The sequence below is a fragment of the Sinocyclocheilus anshuiensis genome, unplaced genomic scaffold, assembly GCF_001515605.1.
Source record: "Sinocyclocheilus anshuiensis isolate Anshui unplaced genomic scaffold, SAMN03320099.WGS_v1.1 scaffold1231, whole genome shotgun sequence".
NCBI classification, from domain to species: Eukaryota; Metazoa; Chordata; class Actinopteri; order Cypriniformes; family Cyprinidae; genus Sinocyclocheilus; species Sinocyclocheilus anshuiensis.
Window position 1 is genome coordinate 473,286 of NW_015536698.1, and position 19,365 is coordinate 492,650.

The 19,365-nt window shown below is 36.4% G+C and overlaps 2 protein-coding genes across 2 annotated transcripts in view; both read left to right on the plus strand.

The window, feature by feature from the left end:
- The window catches only part of arl13b (ADP-ribosylation factor-like 13b), a 13,796-nt gene extending 6,300 nt beyond the window's left edge, over positions 1–7,496 (plus strand). The window contains exons 4-11 of the mRNA XM_016442043.1: positions 1,363–1,468; positions 1,682–1,884; positions 3,599–3,713; positions 3,797–3,956; positions 4,146–4,265; positions 5,648–5,716; positions 6,237–6,301; positions 6,398–7,496. Of these exons, the coding sequence (XP_016297529.1) occupies positions 1,363–1,468; positions 1,682–1,884; positions 3,599–3,713; positions 3,797–3,956; positions 4,146–4,265; positions 5,648–5,716; positions 6,237–6,301; positions 6,398–6,496 (937 nt within the window). The 3' untranslated portion in view covers positions 6,497–7,496. The remainder of the gene's footprint in view (positions 1–1,362; positions 1,469–1,681; positions 1,885–3,598; positions 3,714–3,796; positions 3,957–4,145; positions 4,266–5,647; positions 5,717–6,236; positions 6,302–6,397) is intronic.
- Positions 7,497–16,282: 8,786 nt separating this feature from the next.
- The window catches only part of LOC107655057 (putative methyltransferase NSUN3), a 21,410-nt gene continuing 18,327 nt past the window's right edge, over positions 16,283–19,365 (plus strand). Inside the window, exons 1-4 of the mRNA XM_016442452.1 lie at positions 16,283–16,459; positions 16,692–16,801; positions 17,027–17,379; positions 18,616–18,770. Of these exons, the coding sequence (XP_016297938.1) occupies positions 16,340–16,459; positions 16,692–16,801; positions 17,027–17,379; positions 18,616–18,770 (738 nt within the window). The 5' untranslated portion in view covers positions 16,283–16,339. The remainder of the gene's footprint in view (positions 16,460–16,691; positions 16,802–17,026; positions 17,380–18,615; positions 18,771–19,365) is intronic.

Genomic DNA, 19,365 nt, shown 5'->3' on the forward strand with positions numbered 1-19,365 from the left:
GATGCGTTTTTGTAAGAAAAATATCCATATTCAAAATTAATTATCACTTTAATCTAGCTTGTGCCAACAGTTGTACACGGAAGCAGCTCCGGGAGGATGACGTAAGATGTCGGCGTTGCGCATGTGCCGGTGAGTCTTGTGAAAACCAACGTTTGTTTACAGGAGCTTTGTACAGGAAGCAAAGTTTCCTTACTTTAGCAAAGGAAAACCAGTCTCCTCTTGGCTTATATCGAAATCCTCCGACACTCTTCTTTGCAAATCCTCGTTTTGTAATTAGTGACCATTGTTTTGTTTTGATCTCTCCCCTGCACTTCCACGTTCGTCACTTATGAGCGGCTCATGCGCAACGCCGGCGTCCTACGTCATCCGCCTGGAGCTGCTTCCGTTTACAACAGTGAGCGCAAGCTAGATTAAATTGATTATTACGTTTTAAATATGGTTATTTTTCTTACAAAAACGCATCGATTCGCTACAGGAGGCCTTTGTTCACCCCTCGGAGCCGTGTGAGGGACTTTTTTATATTATGGATGGATGCGCTTTATTTAACTTCTTTTAGACTGATGCACTGCAACACCCGCTGACTGCCATTAAACAGCTTGGAAGATCAAAGACAATTGTTAATATAACTCCGACTGGATTTGTCTGAAAGAAGAGTCATATACACCTAGGATGCCTTGAGGGTGAGTAATTCATGGGCTAATTTTCATTTTTGGGTGGACTAACCCTTTAAGACACAATTTTAACATAGAGGCTAAGTTTATGCAACTGGCCTTAGACCTACCAAAACTGTGTCAGCACAGTAGCAAAAACCATGATGAAGTTGGAACTGCTTAAAACCGCAGAGCTGTGTTTTTAAAAGGGAGAATAGAAGAAAGCTCAGAACAGAATCCTTGGGAACACCCATTTTTAAATGGTTGCTGATAATGTTTACAGCCCTCCCTCGCCAACATTGCCTGCCTGTCAGAAATATGAAGGAGTTTAGAGCGAAGACCTTGAGTTTGCTGATGAGCCTGGAGACTTTGATGAATGTCAAGCTGTAATCAGTGAAGAGCATCGCATCCTTACATAATTCCTGCTTGTAGTCCAAGTGGAACAGGGCGGTGTGCAATAAATGTGCAATACATCATCTGTATATCTGTTGGGGCGTTAGACAAGCTGCAGTGGGTCCAATTAACTGAGGGAGTGAGCAGCAGATGAAGTCCTTGACTAAATATAGCGTGTTAAGTGTGCTAATAAGTCAAGAGTGCTCTTTAACACAAGGCTAATTATTCAGTTAGCAGACCTCAGGTCATTTGTTTGTGACAGCTTACCTAGTGACCTGCACACCTAGTGACCAGCTCTTTCCTTCTAATTGGCTTGCAGACTGGCTAATAAACAGGACCAAGATGGGGCATTGGCTGAAGCAGATATCATTGAGACCCTGTCATTGGAGAAGCTTGTCAACGAGAATAAATGCCTCTGTCAGATTGTGAGTTAATATTTCAACACAGTTTATATTTATCAGAGTCTGGTTTGAGTTTTTAATCAAAGAGGAAACCCCAAGTCTGTGAATTTTTCTTTCTTTATTTATTGTTTACTTTTAACTGGTTAAAATTTAATCAAACTCATCACATTCTTTTGGCAGAGATGTTGCAAACCATTCATATAAAACTGAGCTAAACATTGTTTCCTTTACTCTCAGGAACCCTGTTCTGCAGTGCTGGGTTATGGTAAGAAGGTTGACAAATCCATCAAGAATGGCCTTAACTGGCTCCTGAATAACATTGCCAAGGACTACGAGGCAATTTCAGAACGTGTGCAAAAAGATACAGCTGAGCAGAAGGCTCAGGAAGAACAAGACAAGAAGGAAAGAGCAGAGAGAGTCCGGCGGATCAGAGAGGAGAGGTCAGTGAGCTGACAAGACTTTTCACTCAGATTGTCATGCTGATCCCTCTTTTCCAGATATGTCAGGAGCAGTAACACATTACTTAGTAACGCGTTACTGTAATTTGATTACTTTTTTAGTAACGGAGTAATTTAACGCATTATAATTTTCAAAATAGTAATTAGAGTATAGTTACAAGCCGAGGTCTCTATACGTTACTGCCACGTTACATTGCTGACAGAATGCAGTGTTTTATAATCTAGAGATTGTAAAAAGGATGTAGCACACGCACTGTCGAGTCAAGTGCCAGTGGATTAGAGACCTGCTCCCGCGAGACCCGACGCAACAGAGTGCGGTGCGGGACAAGATGGGCGAGCGCTGGTGCGGGCGGGTAGACACTCGTGTGTGTGCGGGATGCGGGAGAATAAAATGATTCACGGGACTCCCGCAAAATAGAAATATCTAAACATAAAATATCTAAAAGAAATAAATTGTTATTCATCTATTGCACAAAAGCAACATGAACTAATATAAAATATAACCGATTAACAGGTTCAAGCGTATGTAGACTTTCTATTTAGGCTATAACACGTGTTTGCAGCGTTGAGCAATGCAGTGCTGAAATTTGCGTGCTCACGAATCCTCTCATTATAACACACGAATTGTAGACATTATGAAAGATTCATTATGCATATATTTATGGTGTTTTAACAGAGATTTATGAGATTGCGATGAACTGAGATGTCTTTTAGAGATTATAAATGCAGCGCTCTTTGCTGGCATTCTGCCATGCCAAACCATGCATGCAGCAGCCGCTTGCTTTAGTTAAAAATGATAGTGTTCTGTGAATGTTGTTGCTTTAATAACAAATATTTATCGGGAGCGTGTATGCTGGGATTTCATAAATTCATGGAGAAAAAAGTAACGTAACTAGTAATGTGACCAGTTACTAATTACTTTTGAAATAAAGTAATCAGAACAGTAACGTGATTACTTTTAAAAGGAGTAATCAGTAATCAGTAATTTGATTACATTTTCAGAGTAACTTGTCCAACACTGGTCAGGAGTCAATGACGTTAGTGGCATAGTCATTGAAAATAGTATACAGTAGTTAGATAATAATTTCAGAACTAGACTACATTTCATATCAACTGAGCTGGTTTTATTTGCATTTATATCAGTTTTTTATTTATTTTTATTTTTTCACTTTGAGTGTTTTTCAAATTGTTTTTTTTTCTATGTTTTACTGCAAAGGAACTAAAGTTGGCATGAAATATAAATTTAATATGAAATATTTACGAAATATAAATATTATTGTGAAAGATTCATCCATGTATGTGTTTCTTTTTCTTTCTTTTTTTTGTCATAATTTTTAATCTAAACTCAATCCTCTGGTGTAAATGGTAGATTTCTCTCTGGTGACATATGTCAGACTTCTCTGATCTTTTAGTCTGCTTAAACCTTGCCCCTCGATCAACTGACTAAAAGCTCACAATCATTTGAATATAAGAGGGCTCAGAACAGAACTCTGGGGAACATCCATTTTTAAATGGCTGCTGATGATGTTTTCAGCCCTACCACCCCACATTTTTTTTTTTTTTTTTTCGATTATCTGTTTTTGTCAGATGTATGTCACAATAATGAAGAAACGACCTGTCTCTACTTCGTTTCTTCATTACTTTACAGTGTTCAAAATGCAAACAACAGTTTGATGACAATGTTTTTTACTGACAGAGACAGACAGGAGCGAGAAGAGGCAGAGCAAGAAGGAAGGGCATTGAAAGAGGAGGAGCTAGATGATGTCAACATGCTCAACCCATTCCAGCCAATAAACAATGTTTTTAATGAGGTTAGTTATCACAATGTTTCTTTTAAATGCACGTTGGATGAAATCATTAAGATATAAATACTAAATTCATATAAAAATCCCAGAATGAAGACAGATTAAACAAAGAGAAAGAGATGCAAAGACAGAGAGAAAATGGCGAGCTGGGCAGTGTGCAAGAACAGACAGTCCTTCAAGATGAGGAGGATGATGAAGAGGAGGAGGATGAAGAGACCGAGAGACAGACCCCGGAGAGCACAGAATCAGGTAGTACCTCGTATTCCTCAAAAGGGCTCCATCACACCAAGAGTAATAAGTGGGTAAAGGTTTATTATATTATTGTCAGTTCATTTCAAATACAAGCTTTTGCTATTATAATGCATGAAGAACCTATTTACCTCTGCGATTTCTTGGAGTGGATGAAGTGATTTCAATGTCTCTGTCACTTTTGATCAGGAGCAGTGGACCAGACCAAAAAGAAAACTAGGAAATTACGATTGAAACGTAAGCACAGAGTCGACCCTCTCAGAGTGGAAGAAGCAGCACCCAAAAGCCCCACTCCTCCTCCCTTGCCAGGTAGGAATGTGTCTTTTACAACTTGTTTCTCAGACATTAACAACTAATTGATAAAATTTCAATGTACAACGGTCTTTAGTCTTTACACTGAGGACCTTTGTCAGTGATGTCCATTTGCAATAGGAATAAGGATTCCTTTTAAAGACACACACGCGCACACACACACACACACACACACACACACACACACACACACACATTTGAAAAATAGTTGAGGCCAGGGGCTGAGCTGCAGCAGAAAAAAACTGTACAACACAAGCACAAGAGCACTTTATATTAAACGCTTCAAAGAACGCCATAAGAATACAGTTTAATGTGGCCTCATTGCCATGCCAGCTGCTTTGACAGATTGCTTGTGCTCATTGTGTTTTGAAGGTTTTCATCAAGACATACATATACATATACATACTGTTATGTAACATGATACTGTAATATTACGGTTCTTATAATGCAAATATTTCCATTTTGTAAAACAACTAATCCTTGTACCATGCATGTAGCTGTAGTCATTCAACTTTAAATACTTCTGATATTTCATAGGCTGCACATGAATGCCAAGAGGTGTGCAACACATGCATGCCAAAGGGAGTGCAATCAAACGTTGTTGTACATGAAGTTTAGGTTTTAAATTACCTATAATAATTGAAACCCAATAAAAATAAAGAGCAGCCCATTTATTTTCCCATTAAGGCAAAATGCTATAATGAAAGTGTGCAAAAAATCAATTTTCCAAACAATGTCATTACCGAAATACACTGATATAATAATGATTGGTAGCTCTGGTTGTGGTTAGTGTACTTGTATATCTGTATAATATACAATTTGTATAAGATGTCCTGTATTCATATGTACACTGGTGCTTTGAGACACATTCATCTGTGCAGAGGAGCAAAGCCAAAGCACAACCAAAAAAAAAAAAAAAGGCATTCTTCAGGAGGAACATGCTGTTTTATTATTTAACCCGTAAAAGTTACATTGTGTAGCTTTAATATAACTACAGGAAAAAGCATAGTAAAATACTGTTATGTTCAGAAGAGGGAATGTGTGTGTTCATGTGGAACATTCTACATCTATTTGCATTTTGCAACTTTTCTTTTGATAGCATATATTATTAATACTTAATTTAACCTAATTAAGCAGATTATTAATTATGCATTATAGTAAATTGCAGGCCTGCTGTAAACACATTGCAGTGGTGTATATGTTCTGCAGCACAAGACTTCAAGGAAGTCAGAGAAACTTTTTTTCTATCATTTGCTGTTGGATTTTCATAGTCAAATGTTTGCCAGATTTGTCTCATTTTAACCACCGATTTGGCCTAGTTTTTCCTTTTGTTGCTTCATGTTAATGACTCTCACAGCTAAAACTTTTCTTTGTTTTAGTTGGATGGGCTACTCCTAAAGTTTCTAGGCTCCCCAAACTTGAGCCTCTTGGAGATACAAGACATTCTGGTAATTGTTGGTTCATTGCCATCTGTCCCGTCCAGCATGTCAACCAGCAAGCGCATCACTAACATTCTTTTCCCCCCTATTCTGTTTCCTAACCATGTAATTGTCTCCCATAATTTTGTTTTTAAAGCTTTTTTTCTCTTCATCCATACAGCAAGCCTCAGCCACATCCTTCCTGTACAATCATCTGTCAAAAGAAATACCACAACCATCCACCTTGATACTGTGCCTAATAAATGCTACTAGCATGATCTCCTTAACACCTCACTTCCTTCGCTGTGGCTAATGTGTGTTATTTGTTTTCCTGATGCTTACAGGAAACATTTTGGGCATTCTGAATGCTGCATGTAATGTTCTATGTCCTCTTCTGAATGTTAAACCAGGCAGTGTCTCATTTTGATCTATTAATTTAATGATGTAGTGTAACCTTTTAGTAAGTAGAAGTTAGCTGATCCTTTTTTAAAAAAAAGGACATTGCTGACCTAAATCTTTTTTTTTTTCCATTACTCTCTTTCATTGGCAGATTTCTATGGCAAACCTCTCCCACCTGTAGCAATTAGGCAGAGGCCGAACAGCGATACTCATGATGTAATTTCCTAACACTACCTCTGCTTCCCCCCTGACTGGTTTACAATTCTCAAGGGTCCCAACCAATCAAAGTATTGTTTTGTTCTTATCTTCAAGCACGGGCAGTGTAGCAAACTATGCAGATTGCCCATAAGTGAGGAACTGATACCCAATCGACAAACCCAGGTGGATCACATGACCTCAAGCAACGTCTGAGATGGGGGACAAGGACATTCACTGTTCAGATAATGTGCTTAAATTTAAAACGGTTCAATATTTTACTTTCTTTAGAGCTGTTTGTCTTATTTTGATCAAAATACTTAAAATCAGTATTAATAGACATTTGAAACTCAATTGAGACTTCTTTTGTGGAAAGTATATCACAGACATATTTTTAAGAGAATTGAAATGTATTCAAATACATCAAAGTTTAAATTTGTGTACTTGAAATTGTACAAAAATGTTTTTATGGGATGGTCCACATACATATCTTAAGCTCTTGTGCATATATAATGTGCAGTTAATTGTGACACACTTTGCCTTTAATGTATCAGATGGTCTTTTTTTCTCAGCAGCATTTATAGGTTTATACACTACGCTGTCTTAATTTTGAGAATGACATTCATACTCTCAAATAGCACCAGCAGCATATACAGAGCTCGTGAGAAGGTGAACTTTTGAATGTGATGTGAAATGTTTGTGCAAGCTCATTATTGAGTTTGAAACAGCATTTTATTCTCACATACAGTACATCTTGCTTTAATGGAGCAAAAGATTCTGAAAGATGATGAGTATAATTTCGTGATTTACAGATAAGAGATTCCACTGTAGGTGTAACAATGGTCAACCTCCAATATATATACATATTTTAATGTATGATGTCATATATTGTAAATGCTGCTTGCATATTTATTTGATGCTATTGCCATTTTTTTTATATTTCACATTGTTTGTTTTGTTTTGTATTTTACCCCCACACTAATATTTAGTTGACGTTTCATCAAGTTTGCTCTGCTTTCAGTACCTGCTTCTTTTGTACCCAGTTCACATTTAATATGAATGTCAAATTAAATATATTATAAAAATGTATATTTCTACTCAGTTATTTATTTTTTATTTTTTTTATTGCAGAGAACGGGAACATACAGAAGAATAAGCATACATCACATAATATCAGCCACAAAAATAAAAATAGAAACAAAGCACAAAAAAAGAATAAAATAAAAATAAAGGTAAGAGGGTCATCATCTAAACATGATCACATGAAGAGATCAAAGGCAGAGCAAATCCTAACAGTTCTTAAGCTTTCTTATTAGTAGATACTGAAATTACATTCAAATAATTTTCCATTTCTTTTAGGAAGACAGGTTTACAGTTGGAAAATTTGCATTTGTGAATGTGAAATTTGCTTAGAAAAAATATTAAATTAATAACAAAACATATATTTTCGTTTGTGGGGTCTGAGTCATAATACCCAAATATAATGTTTCTCATATGTACTGAGAAGCCTGGCAAAATCTTACACTTGACAAACACACCAATATCATCCCAAAGCTTCTGAGTGTAGTGACATGACCAAAATAAGTGTACCACAGTTTCTTCAGAATTCGAACAAAAAGAGCATGTTAGCTCGATGTCAGATTTAAATCTTTGTATAAACTTCTTTACAGGATTCGAACCTGTGTATGAACTTAAAAGAAAGTTCTTTCACTTTGTGAGAAAGAATTTTTGCTGTAGAGCAGATTTTTTCCCAATTAAGGTTAACAAACAAATTATTCCAAAAGGAAATCACAGGTGGAACAGAAATCAGATTCTTAAGAAATAAAGATCGTATTTTATAATTTTTGGCTTTCGACTCAGAGAAACAATTTCTACTCAGTTATGTTCATTCTACCTCAACACATCTCAGTGTCACACATTTTGGAAGAAAAAAAAAAGCATCACCCTCTGCTGGTAGATGCCCTAACTACACCATCATGGTATCATGGGTTGTTTTCAACTAGGCAGCTGAACTGTGTTCATTGTATGATGGCAAAAGGAAAAAGGTTGAATATATATATATATATGCAAGTATGGTATAAAAATTCAGGACAAGTATGTTTGTTACACTTAGTATGATTTGGAGAAGAGTTTGGAAATCTGAGATTGTCAGATATGAGATTTTAGATAATTGACCAGTCAATTATTGCTATGTCAACCATTTTGTAACAGACAAAATCAAGACGATTACTGCAGCTTGCACCTTTCCAGCAAATCTAAATTGCAAAAGCAATTCTTCCAACATTATTACACAATTGCCAACAATGTTAGCAGTATTAGTATCACCTGTAATACTGAGTTGTATATAATGATACGTTGGTCTAATATTTTAAAGAGAAAAAAAAAATGCCTGAGTTGCATAATGACCACCAATCCAGATTTTGTTGATTCGAGGAGCTTGTTTTTGCACAAAGGTCTTAAGAAAATTGTTAATGATTGGTTTGTGGACCGATGTAAGGTGTCCTTTGCTGTTAACACATTGTTTTCAAATAGTTATTTTTGTCACGACAACTCTCGGAGGGATTGGCACGTACATGACAATGTTAATGTATTTGGTCTTGGCGGAATAGATCTGCTACGCTGCTGCTGCTGCGGCAGAGTAAGTACCAAGACTTGCTACTGCCAATACATCCACAACACGCTGCTGTGAGCATGTAAGAAATATTGCTGCTGCAAATATAACATACATGAAATAACACCCATATAGCGTACATGAATCACCTCGTAGCAGATCTATACAGGTGGAGCTGGGGAAGGTGAAGGTTTTCTGTAGCAAGCTGCAACTAGGGATGGCTGACGCAGTGTCGAGATCCCGAAGCGCAGATGTTTCGAAACACTGCTCCGAAGTGTGATTCGAAACACCCACGTCACGTGACTAAGGCAATACAAATCATCGGGGAGTTTCACAAATGTTTCGAGACCCGAATCTGCTTTTGATTGACAAGGTCGGGAACAAACCACTCAATCGCACATCTGTCTTAACCTAACTCCCGCAAAGTATAAAAGTGGAGTTAATGCAGCAGAACAATTAATATATTTAAATAAAAATCTTTATATGTAAAAAATGCCAGGCGTTGTGGTCTTTTATTAATGTAATTTTTTTCATGACCAGAATAACATATTCACAAAGAGTTCATTCAGTTGTCAGAGAGCTGTTACAACACATTACAAGAACAGAACAATAAAAACACAACTTTCAAGTATTTTTTATAATTATATTTATGCTTCACCCAGATTCGAACCTAAAGTGACAGGTTCTGACAACATGCCAGTCGTGCACACTAATCACTCCCCCAACTCAGCATATATGTTGTGCTTGGTAAACCCAAGCACAACATATATGCTATAATTCGTCAATTCGCTTAACTGATTCGCTGTCAATGCTGTTTCAGAGCAATACTTCAAAATGACCACTAGATGTCACCGTAGAGACAGGTGTCGAATTGTTTCGAAGCCTCGGCACATTTGCTTCGACTGTTTCAGTGTTTCATGAAGCCTCGCTCTGCACACCACTAGGTGCAACTGCTACTGCAAGCACTAATCATATATTTGAATGTTGAGCAGCGAGCTCATTGGCTACCGATACAGGAGAGAACCAATCAGCTGTGCCATATGATAACGATGTCATTAGATTGAGTTAGACCTATCGGACTGCGCCATCTAGAGTTTCATGCCAGAACTCTGTATTTATCAGTAGAAGAGCATTCATTTGTTTACATACAGGTGCATCTCAAATAAATAAATACATTTTTCGTAATTTAAATCAAAAAATGAAACTTTTTAATATATTATAGATTAATTACAAGAAGGCTTAAAAATCAACTCATGAAAATCAAATATCCAGTATCTTAAAAATAAAATATTAGAATATTTCCTAAGGCCAATCAAAAAAGAATTTACAATACAGAAATGTTCAAATTCTGAAAAGTATGTTCATTTATGCACAATATTTGGTCGAGATTTTTTTTAGCAAGAATTACATCAATGTGGGGTGGCACTGAGATGATCAGCCTGCTTGGCACTGCTGAGGTGTTATTGAAGCCCAAGTTGCTTTAAAAGCAGCCTTCAGCTTGTCTGTATTGCTGGGTTGGTTGTTTCTCATCTTCCTCTTGATAATATGCCATAGATTCTCTAAGAAGTTCAGGTCAGGCAAGTTGGCTGGCCAATCAAGCAGAAATATCATGGTCAGCCAAACCAGTTAGTAGTAGTTTTGGCACTGTGGGCAGGTGCTGACCTGCTGGAAAAGGAAACTCATCATAAAGCTTGTCAGCAGATGGAAGCATGAAGAACTCTAAAATCTCCTGGTAGATGGGTTTGCTGACTTTGGACTTAATAAAACACAGCGGACCAACACTAGCAGAAGACATGGCACCCCAAATCATCACCAACTGCAGAAACTTCTGACTGGACTTCAAGCAACATGGATTCTGTGCCTCTCCACTCTTCCTGCAAGACTCTAGGACCTTGATTTCCAAATCAAATGCAAATTTAACCTTCATCTGAAAAAAGGACTTTGGACCACTGAGCAACAGTCCAGTTATTTTTCTCCTTAGCCCAGGTAAGATGCTTCTGACGTTGTCTCTGGTTCAGGAGGGGCTTGGTACTAGGAATGTTACCGTTGTAGCCCTTTTCCTGAAGATGTCTGTGCATGATGGATCTTGATGCGCTGGCTCCAGCTTCAGATCACTCCTTGTGAAGCTCTTCCAAGTTCCCAAGGTCATCCCTGTTGCTTGTGCACCTTTTCCTAGCTTTCCATGAATATGCTTCGATGCAGCACTCTGTAAACAGCCAGCCCTTTCAGCGATGACCTTCTGTGGCCTATACCTCCTTGTGGAGGGTGACGATGATCATCTTCTGGACAACTGTCAATTCGGCAGTTGAGTGTACTGAACTAGACTGAGAGCTACCCAGTAATTTAATCTTGAAATGAAATATTCTAATTAAAACTCAAAATGACATATTCTAATATTTTGAGATTTGTTATTTCCCTTTTGAGCTGTAGGCTGTAATTGTCAATGTTTAAAAAAAAGGCTTGAAACAGATTTGTTTATATATTATGAGTAGAATATATTAAATTTTCACTTTCTTAAATAACTGATGAAAAAAAAAATCCACAATGTTTCTCTGATTGTCTGTCAAACTTCTTCCAGTCAGTGGGACTATTATAAGCTCTCCAGGTCCTGCAAAGAAGGAGCAATTAATATATAGTAGTTGAACTGGAAATATAAACCTCCTCATTATCTGTAGATTGAACAGATGCAAAAACTAAAGGAAATTGGTTCATTTACTTTCAGAATCTCCATTTACAGCAAACAACACAAAGAGAAGGAAAGCTGCAGAAATCAACATGCTGGTAAAGTCCTATTAAAATAAATATTATAATATAATAATGTAAGGAATGTATGAAAATGTTTTAAGACACTAATGGAAACTAATATCATACCAAGATCAAAACTAATGCAGAAATAGTGTGCCCACGATAAAGCAGATCATTGTATAAATTCAGATCTATTTATCAGATCTATATATATAGATAACCTTGTTACAACCCACTCTTCCTTACCAAAAATACCATTTGGAAATCCTAAAGACACAGAGGTGCTGATAGTCATTAAGGCCTTTAGGATGAGATGTTTATTCATCAGTGGTCTTCTAATTGTCACAGTATAGTGAAAGTGAAAGTGACGTGACATGTGGCCAAGTATGTTGACTCATACTTGGAATTAGTGCTCTGCATTTATCCCATCCAAAGTGCACACACACAGCAGTGAACACACACACACACCGTGAACACACACCCAGAGCAGTGGGCAGCCATTTATGCTGAAGTGCCCAGGGAGCAGTTGGGGGTTCGGTGCCTTGCTCAAGGGCACCTCAGTCGTGGTATTGACGGTGGGAGAGAGCGCTGTACATTCACTCCCCTACAATCTACAATCCCTGCCGGTACGAGACTCGAACCCGCAACCTTTGGGTTACGAGTTCGACTCTCTAACCATTAGGCCATGACTTCCCCTAGAGAGGACGGCTGAAATCTGCTGACTGGTCATTTCGAATGATTTAATTTTAGTCATGGTCAAGGAAAGGATAAAAGACGTGGTACATTCTAGGTTCAAAGCACATGCATCTATTTTGTAACACTTTCAAGTGTAACCTACTGTTATTAAATGCTTTCTGTTGCAAACTATGTGCAAACAAATTTTGATTTAAAATCAACATTAATTTGCTACCGATTGCAATACAACCAGACATTCTAGCAATGCTCTCCCACCTTTTACTACTCTAATTGCATATATTTCCTTCGTTGGTAAGTATATAAGCAGTGTTGGGGAGTAACTAGTTATATGTAACAGAATTATGTAATTTAATTACAAAATAAATGTAATTGCAATCAGTTACAGTTACTGAGAAAAAATGTGTAATTAAATTACAGTTACTTATGAAAATGTTTATGATTACAAAGGGGGTTACATCACACCCCCACATACAGATTTAATTGATTTCCTTAATAAATTGCAGTGAGTGCTTTAAAATATGAGACATCAATGTTTCAGGAGTTTAGTACAGAGAAAAGGACACATGCGTATTCGATAACTGTTTTATTTCCTATTTGGGTTTATGTATATGCTTTATTTTTTAAGATTAACTGTTTGTTTTCCAAGGCATTGTTAGAATCCAGTGTTTCCTGTCATAGCTATGCAAAGATTTGATTTAAAAAAACAGCATCATAGCTATTAAACTATTTCATGTTATGATTTTAAATCTGTATTTTACCTCAATATGATCTCAAAGTAAGTATAATTTTGTGGTGGCTGTGCTTTCAAATTAAATTATTATATTCTTCATTCAAGTCATGAAGGATTTTGAAAGTCTGACCGTAATTACAACCCCAATTCCAGAAAAGTTGGGACATTTTGTGAAATGCCATAAAATCGAGAATACGTTATTTGTTTATTCTCTTTAACCTTTATTTAATTGATTAAAGTACAAAGAAAATTTTTAAATTTAAACCAACTAAAATTTATTTTGTAAATATAAACAAATTTCGATTTTGATGGCTGCAACACACTCCAAAAGAGGCATGTTTAACACTGTCACATCAACTTTCCTTTTAATTACAATGTTTAGTTATTTGGGAATTGAGGATACTAATTGTTAAAATTTTGCAAGCAAAATTTTTTGTCCAATCTCACTTGATACAACACTTCAGATGCTCAGCAGTCTATGATCGTCATTGTCTGATTCTCCTTTTCATGTCTGGTCATACATTTTCAATGAGAGACAGATCTGGACTCCAGGCAGGCCATTCTAGCACATTCATTCTGCATCTACAAAACCACACAGTGGTAGCACATGCAGAATGAGACCTGACATTGTCTTGATCTAATAACCATAGACTTCCCATGAAAGACATCGTCTTGATGGCAGTATATGTCTCTGTACAATTTCGATATATGCCTCCATGTCAATGGTACTTTCGCACATACTGTATTCCAGTCACCCATGCCGTTTGCTCTACTGCAACCCCTATACCGTGACAGATGTTTGCTTCTGCATCAGTCGCTGATGAAAGTCTGGATGGTCCCTTTGATCTTTGTGACTGAGAACTCGACATCTATTTTTCCCAGAAACAAGTTGAAACATGGACTCATCTGACCACAGCACACATTTCCACTGTCTTTCTGACTATGTGAGATGAGCTCTGGCCCAGAGAACCCGGCGGCATCACCTTGCCCAACACAGACCGAGATTTCTCTAGAATCTTTCCACAATATTATTTATGGTAGTTGGTGAAATACCTAAATTCCATTACCAATTCACCTGCTTACTGTAAACTGTTTCAAAACAGTTTAATTTGGATATTCTATAACCTTTTCACTTTTATTTTGCCCCTGTCGCAACTTTTTTGGAGTGTGTTGCAGCCATCAAAATGAACATTTGTTTATATTTACAAAATACATTTAAGCTGGTCAGTGAAAACTTTGGAAATCTTTTCCAAATCAAATAAAAGTTAAAGGTAATTAACAAATCACAGATTCCTGATTTTACGGCATTTTACAAAACTTTCCAACTTTTCTGGAATTGGGGTTGTGGTGTTGTTTGTGTGTGTTTGTGGTGTACAGCACTACTGTAATGTTAACCCTGCCTGGTTTAAATGTTTGAAAATGACTAACAGTTGAAAACATTAGACATTGAGAAAAGTAATCAAATGTAATCCGTTACATTACTTTAATAAAGTAACTGAAATAGTTACACTACTTATAACATTTTAAATAGGGTAACTTGTAATCTGCAACCTATTGCATTTCCAAAGTAACCTTCCCATCACTGGGTATAAGTAGCAGAGGGTGGTGCCAGGCAGGAAATGTACAGTTGTAGCTTATACCATCATGCTTATAACATTTTTTTTTCAACCACACTTTCTACATTTCTCCTTTGACAGACATTCAAATGTAGCTATGTATTCTGATAAAACAAAAACTTATGCAAGCTTTTGATCCTTGTTTGTTGATATCATAAGTTAAGCAAGGGTTGTAACATTGGCAACAATTATCAGTGGAAAATTGTTGTAAAAGATGAACTGTAAAGATGGTATGTATATTTTCTTAAAAGTTACATTCTTAAGGTAAAGGATGCATAAGAAAAGGCATAAAATAAAGTATTCAATGTAAACAATGACATCAAAAGACAGAAATAAAGTTAACCCTTTATGGTACAAAATTGGCATATGGCAAGAATTAATTTCTATTTTATTCTAAAAAACAAAAAAAATCCTGTATATTGCACTATGGGAATTAAAAGGGCAGGCCTTAAGGTAAACAATGATGTGCTGTTTTTAAGTCACATGACATTTGAATGTCCCTCACACGGAAGACACCTGTTGAAGTGCTCCAGAAATCACTCTATTAACCTCATTTCTAAACATCTCTTCTCAAGGGGGATTTTCTACATTTTTTTTTGCAGCATCTTTGTTAAGTAAATTAGACTTTCCTATTCATAATTTAACTTTGTCTAGCATAGTTTTACTGTAAATTAAGAAAATACTGTACCACAGTGGAATTGCAGCAATGCATTTCCCCATTGTGATTTTTTTTTATAGATAGTAGCATCAATAATATGATTGCAGTGATTTATAGTATAGTTGAATTTATGTGTAAATAACAAAATTATTTCTTCTTTTTAGAAAATGAATACAGCAATATTTTATGGAAAGGCCAATAGGAAGAGTGCAGAGTTAGCTCTTCCATGTGATGAGAGTGAGGATGAGTTAACCTTCAGTGAAGGTTAATTAGGGATCGACTTATTTTTGGCTTGCATGAGTTCCGAGTATATAATTATATAAATTTCTAAAAGAAATGTGCATTTAAATAGAAAAGAAAATCATAATGTAATAGAAAAACCATAATGTAATAGAAAGACCTTTCCATTGTTGCTATATAGCAAAAAAAAAAAAAACATTACGATGCTTACACATATTAGGTCTAATACTTGCTTATGTATTATTGCCCCCATATTTAGCTAACAGAAGTAGCCCCATAACACATTAATAAAATAAAAATGAATACTTGACGCTAAACGGAAACCGATTGTAAACACTGAAAAACGGAACAAATATCGTAATACACGTTTCTGGGGGAACCAGTAAGAAGCCGGACCGCGGAATAGTGATCGGAAGTTCGGCTCTTTTCAAAGATTCGGCTCTTTTGGCTCGGCTCCCTTAGAAGAGCCGGCTCCCAAATGGCTCTTAATTTAGTATCACTCTGAGCTGAACGAAAAAATGCATAAAAATAAGGCTTTTTTTTATAACACTAAATCAAAAATTGCTTACCAACACACAAACCATTCACAATTGCTAAATTGGCCTAAAATAGAAGGCTCCGGTTGAAGAGTCGGCTCTCCCCGACGGGAGTCGGCTCTTCTCGTTCGCTACAAAGAATCAGCTCTTAGAGCCGGCTCGTTCGCGAACGACACATCACTACCGCGGAACGCGAAAGACTCAGAAATACCGGTGTACCCATATCGATGCTTTTGACGAAATTATGTTGCATTAAAGGATTTTTCAGCTGCCCTCTTCTTTTTCTGAAATCGTTTAAGTGCGTTTTGCCCTCCTTGTCTCATGGTCAACGCACAGTCACTAATACAGTGAGCGGTTTGTGTTACTATAAAGATATTAAGTATCTCTAATCATCATATATGTTTGACTTCATATGAGGAACATTTAAATATTTTTTAACAATTAACATTTGCTTTAATTACAATTTTGTTTAATTCTCGTATTTAAATGTTTTAAAAATATTTTTATTTGTAAAAAAAAATATATATATTTGTAATTATTGAACCGTGTTTAAATAGTTAACGTTATTCATCTGAACAGCTTGCAGCACAGTGTAAATCTAAACCCCAGAAGAAGGTTTGTAAGACTGTCCTGAAACATTTCGATGCACAGTACAGTGAAGAGCTTGGAGAGCAGTGGCATAGTGCAAGGTATGAAATATGTTTGTTTATTTATTTATTAATAGTCATTCTGTAAAGTACTGTAATGGTTTAAAAATCTTGTTTTCACTAACTGGTACTATGGTACCCTTACCACAGCACTTTTTTGTTGTAAATATTAGATTTCTGGAAATGTAATATTTTACCTGATTTACAGAAGTGCATTATATCCCAGAACTAGTCTGCACAGCCTACATAAATGTTTGATGTTTTCAGGGATGTGCTTTTGAATCCACTGTCATGGCAATACGGTGTACTGCTTAATCGCTTCAGTGACCTTACAAACCTCAAGCAGTGGCTCGCAGAGCTTGGATACACAAACCTCCTTCCACAGACACATCCTAAATCCCAGACGGCACACATCCCCCTGCAGTGTTTTATTCACCAAGATCCAGTGCGTATTCCCACCCAAAGCCACCACCCCGGCTGGTTAAAACAGTACTTCCTCCTAAACGCAGCCTCTCTTCTCCCAGTACTGAGTTTGAACTTGAAGGAAGGGGAGAATGTGCTTGATCTTTGTGCGGCTCCTGGAGCGAAAAGTCTGGCCATATTACAGACATTCACTCCTGGTAAGTTTCAAACCTAGTCTGGAGCAATCAACAAAATACTTAGGACTAGGGCCATGATTCATGTCTGTGAAATGATCTGTTATGAGACATAACTAATAATGCACATTGCAAAACTGTTCAGATATTTGGGGTTGGTAAGATTTTTGAATGTATTTGAAAGAAGTCTCTTGTGCAAACCAAGACTGCATTAATTTGATTAACAATACAGTAAAAACTGTATTATTGTGAAATAGTACTACATTTTAGAGTAACTGTTTTCTTTTTTTTTAATATAACCTTCTTAAAGTTAAGAATGCCAGGAGGGATTTGAGGTGAAGAAAAGGGCATAAAATCCAGTTTTAAATCTTCTATGCGAAAATAGACAGAGAGACATGAGCTAAGATTTGGACAGAGAAATGTGGGATTTCACGTGTAGTCCAGTGGAATAATTCATGGGATATTACTCATTAAAATTAAGTGACCAGATCGCAGCATCGTCCCAGTCTGTCAAAGTGAAAGATAATGATTATTATACAACTTAAGTACTATTGTACTCTCCGACCCTTAGAATTCAATATGCTGTTATTTACTACTTTACCTTTAGATTTCTATGATTATACTGGCTAATGTCTTGTTAAATAAAACAACGATGCTTACTTATGGGTTTTAGGTTTATTATCGAGTCATCTTTATATTATATATATATACTGTGTATATATATATATATATATATATATTAGTGTCATCTTTATGCTGTTCTTTTGAACTTACTCTTCATTGAAGAGTCCTGAAAATAATAACAGGTTCCACAAAAATATTAAGCAGAAAGATGTTTTTCAGCATTGATAATAAGAAATGTTTCTTGAGCAGAAAATCTGCATATCAGAATGTTTTCTGAAGGATCATGTAACACTGAAGACTGGAGTAATGGCTGCTGAAGGTTTGCGTTTCAGGAATAAATCATATTTAACAACATATTCCAATTGAAATCAGTTATTTTAAATTGTAATAAAATTTCACAATACTTTACTTTTTACAATACCTTATATAATACCAAAGCCTTATGAACTGTTCTCCATTTCTTTGACTCGGTGACTAAAACTGAAACTCATTTCTAAAACTTACAGTACATTTTCATAGCACATGGCAATAGTACATGGAAATCAGTTTTTCATTAACTGACCCCATTTAAATGTAAATTACTTTTTGTTGTACCTTACCATTTTTTTATTTTTTGTGATAAAATTGAACTCTTAGGGCTCCTGCACTGTAATGAGGTGGATCGGCACAGGCATGATTGGCTACTGAAGACTCTTGAATCATATGTTCCTCCTGCGCAACGACATCTGCTTTCAGTGACTCACCTGGACGGCCGGAGCATTGGGAGCGTGCAGCCAGGGGCTTACGACAAGGTACCACATTTACCTCTGCTCATCTGTCACAGCCATCACAATTACAACCTTTAAGCTAGGGGTGGGCAGTATGACCAAAATTCTATTTCATGGTATGACTAATTTTATTTTATGGTGTCAATAACAGAATTACTGCTTGCTTTTAATTCACCAAAAAGAGTCTACATGTCTTTTGAAAAAGACCATGACTAGGACTATAATCTAGTATTCATAAAATGAAATAATTAAATAAGTTTAAGTATGTCATTTTCCACTGTATGCACAAAATTCTAAATGAAAGGTATGGGTATGCTAATTAGACTAACTAGCTGGCTAACATCTACAAATAAATTACAAAATGTAGCCTTTATTTTGTTGCCTTTGTTGTCTGTTAGACTATTTTAGTATTTTACTATTTTAGGGTGGGGGAAATCTAAAATCTCGCCTAGGGCACCAACAGAGCCTGGGCTGGCCCTGACTCCAAGAGTCGTTTTTTGGCAAAAGCAGATAACTCCACATTTCATGTTTACAGTTAAAAAAAACCACTCATTTAAAGGGGTCATATGATGTTGCTAAAAATAACATTATTTTGTGTATTTGGTGTAATGAAATGTGT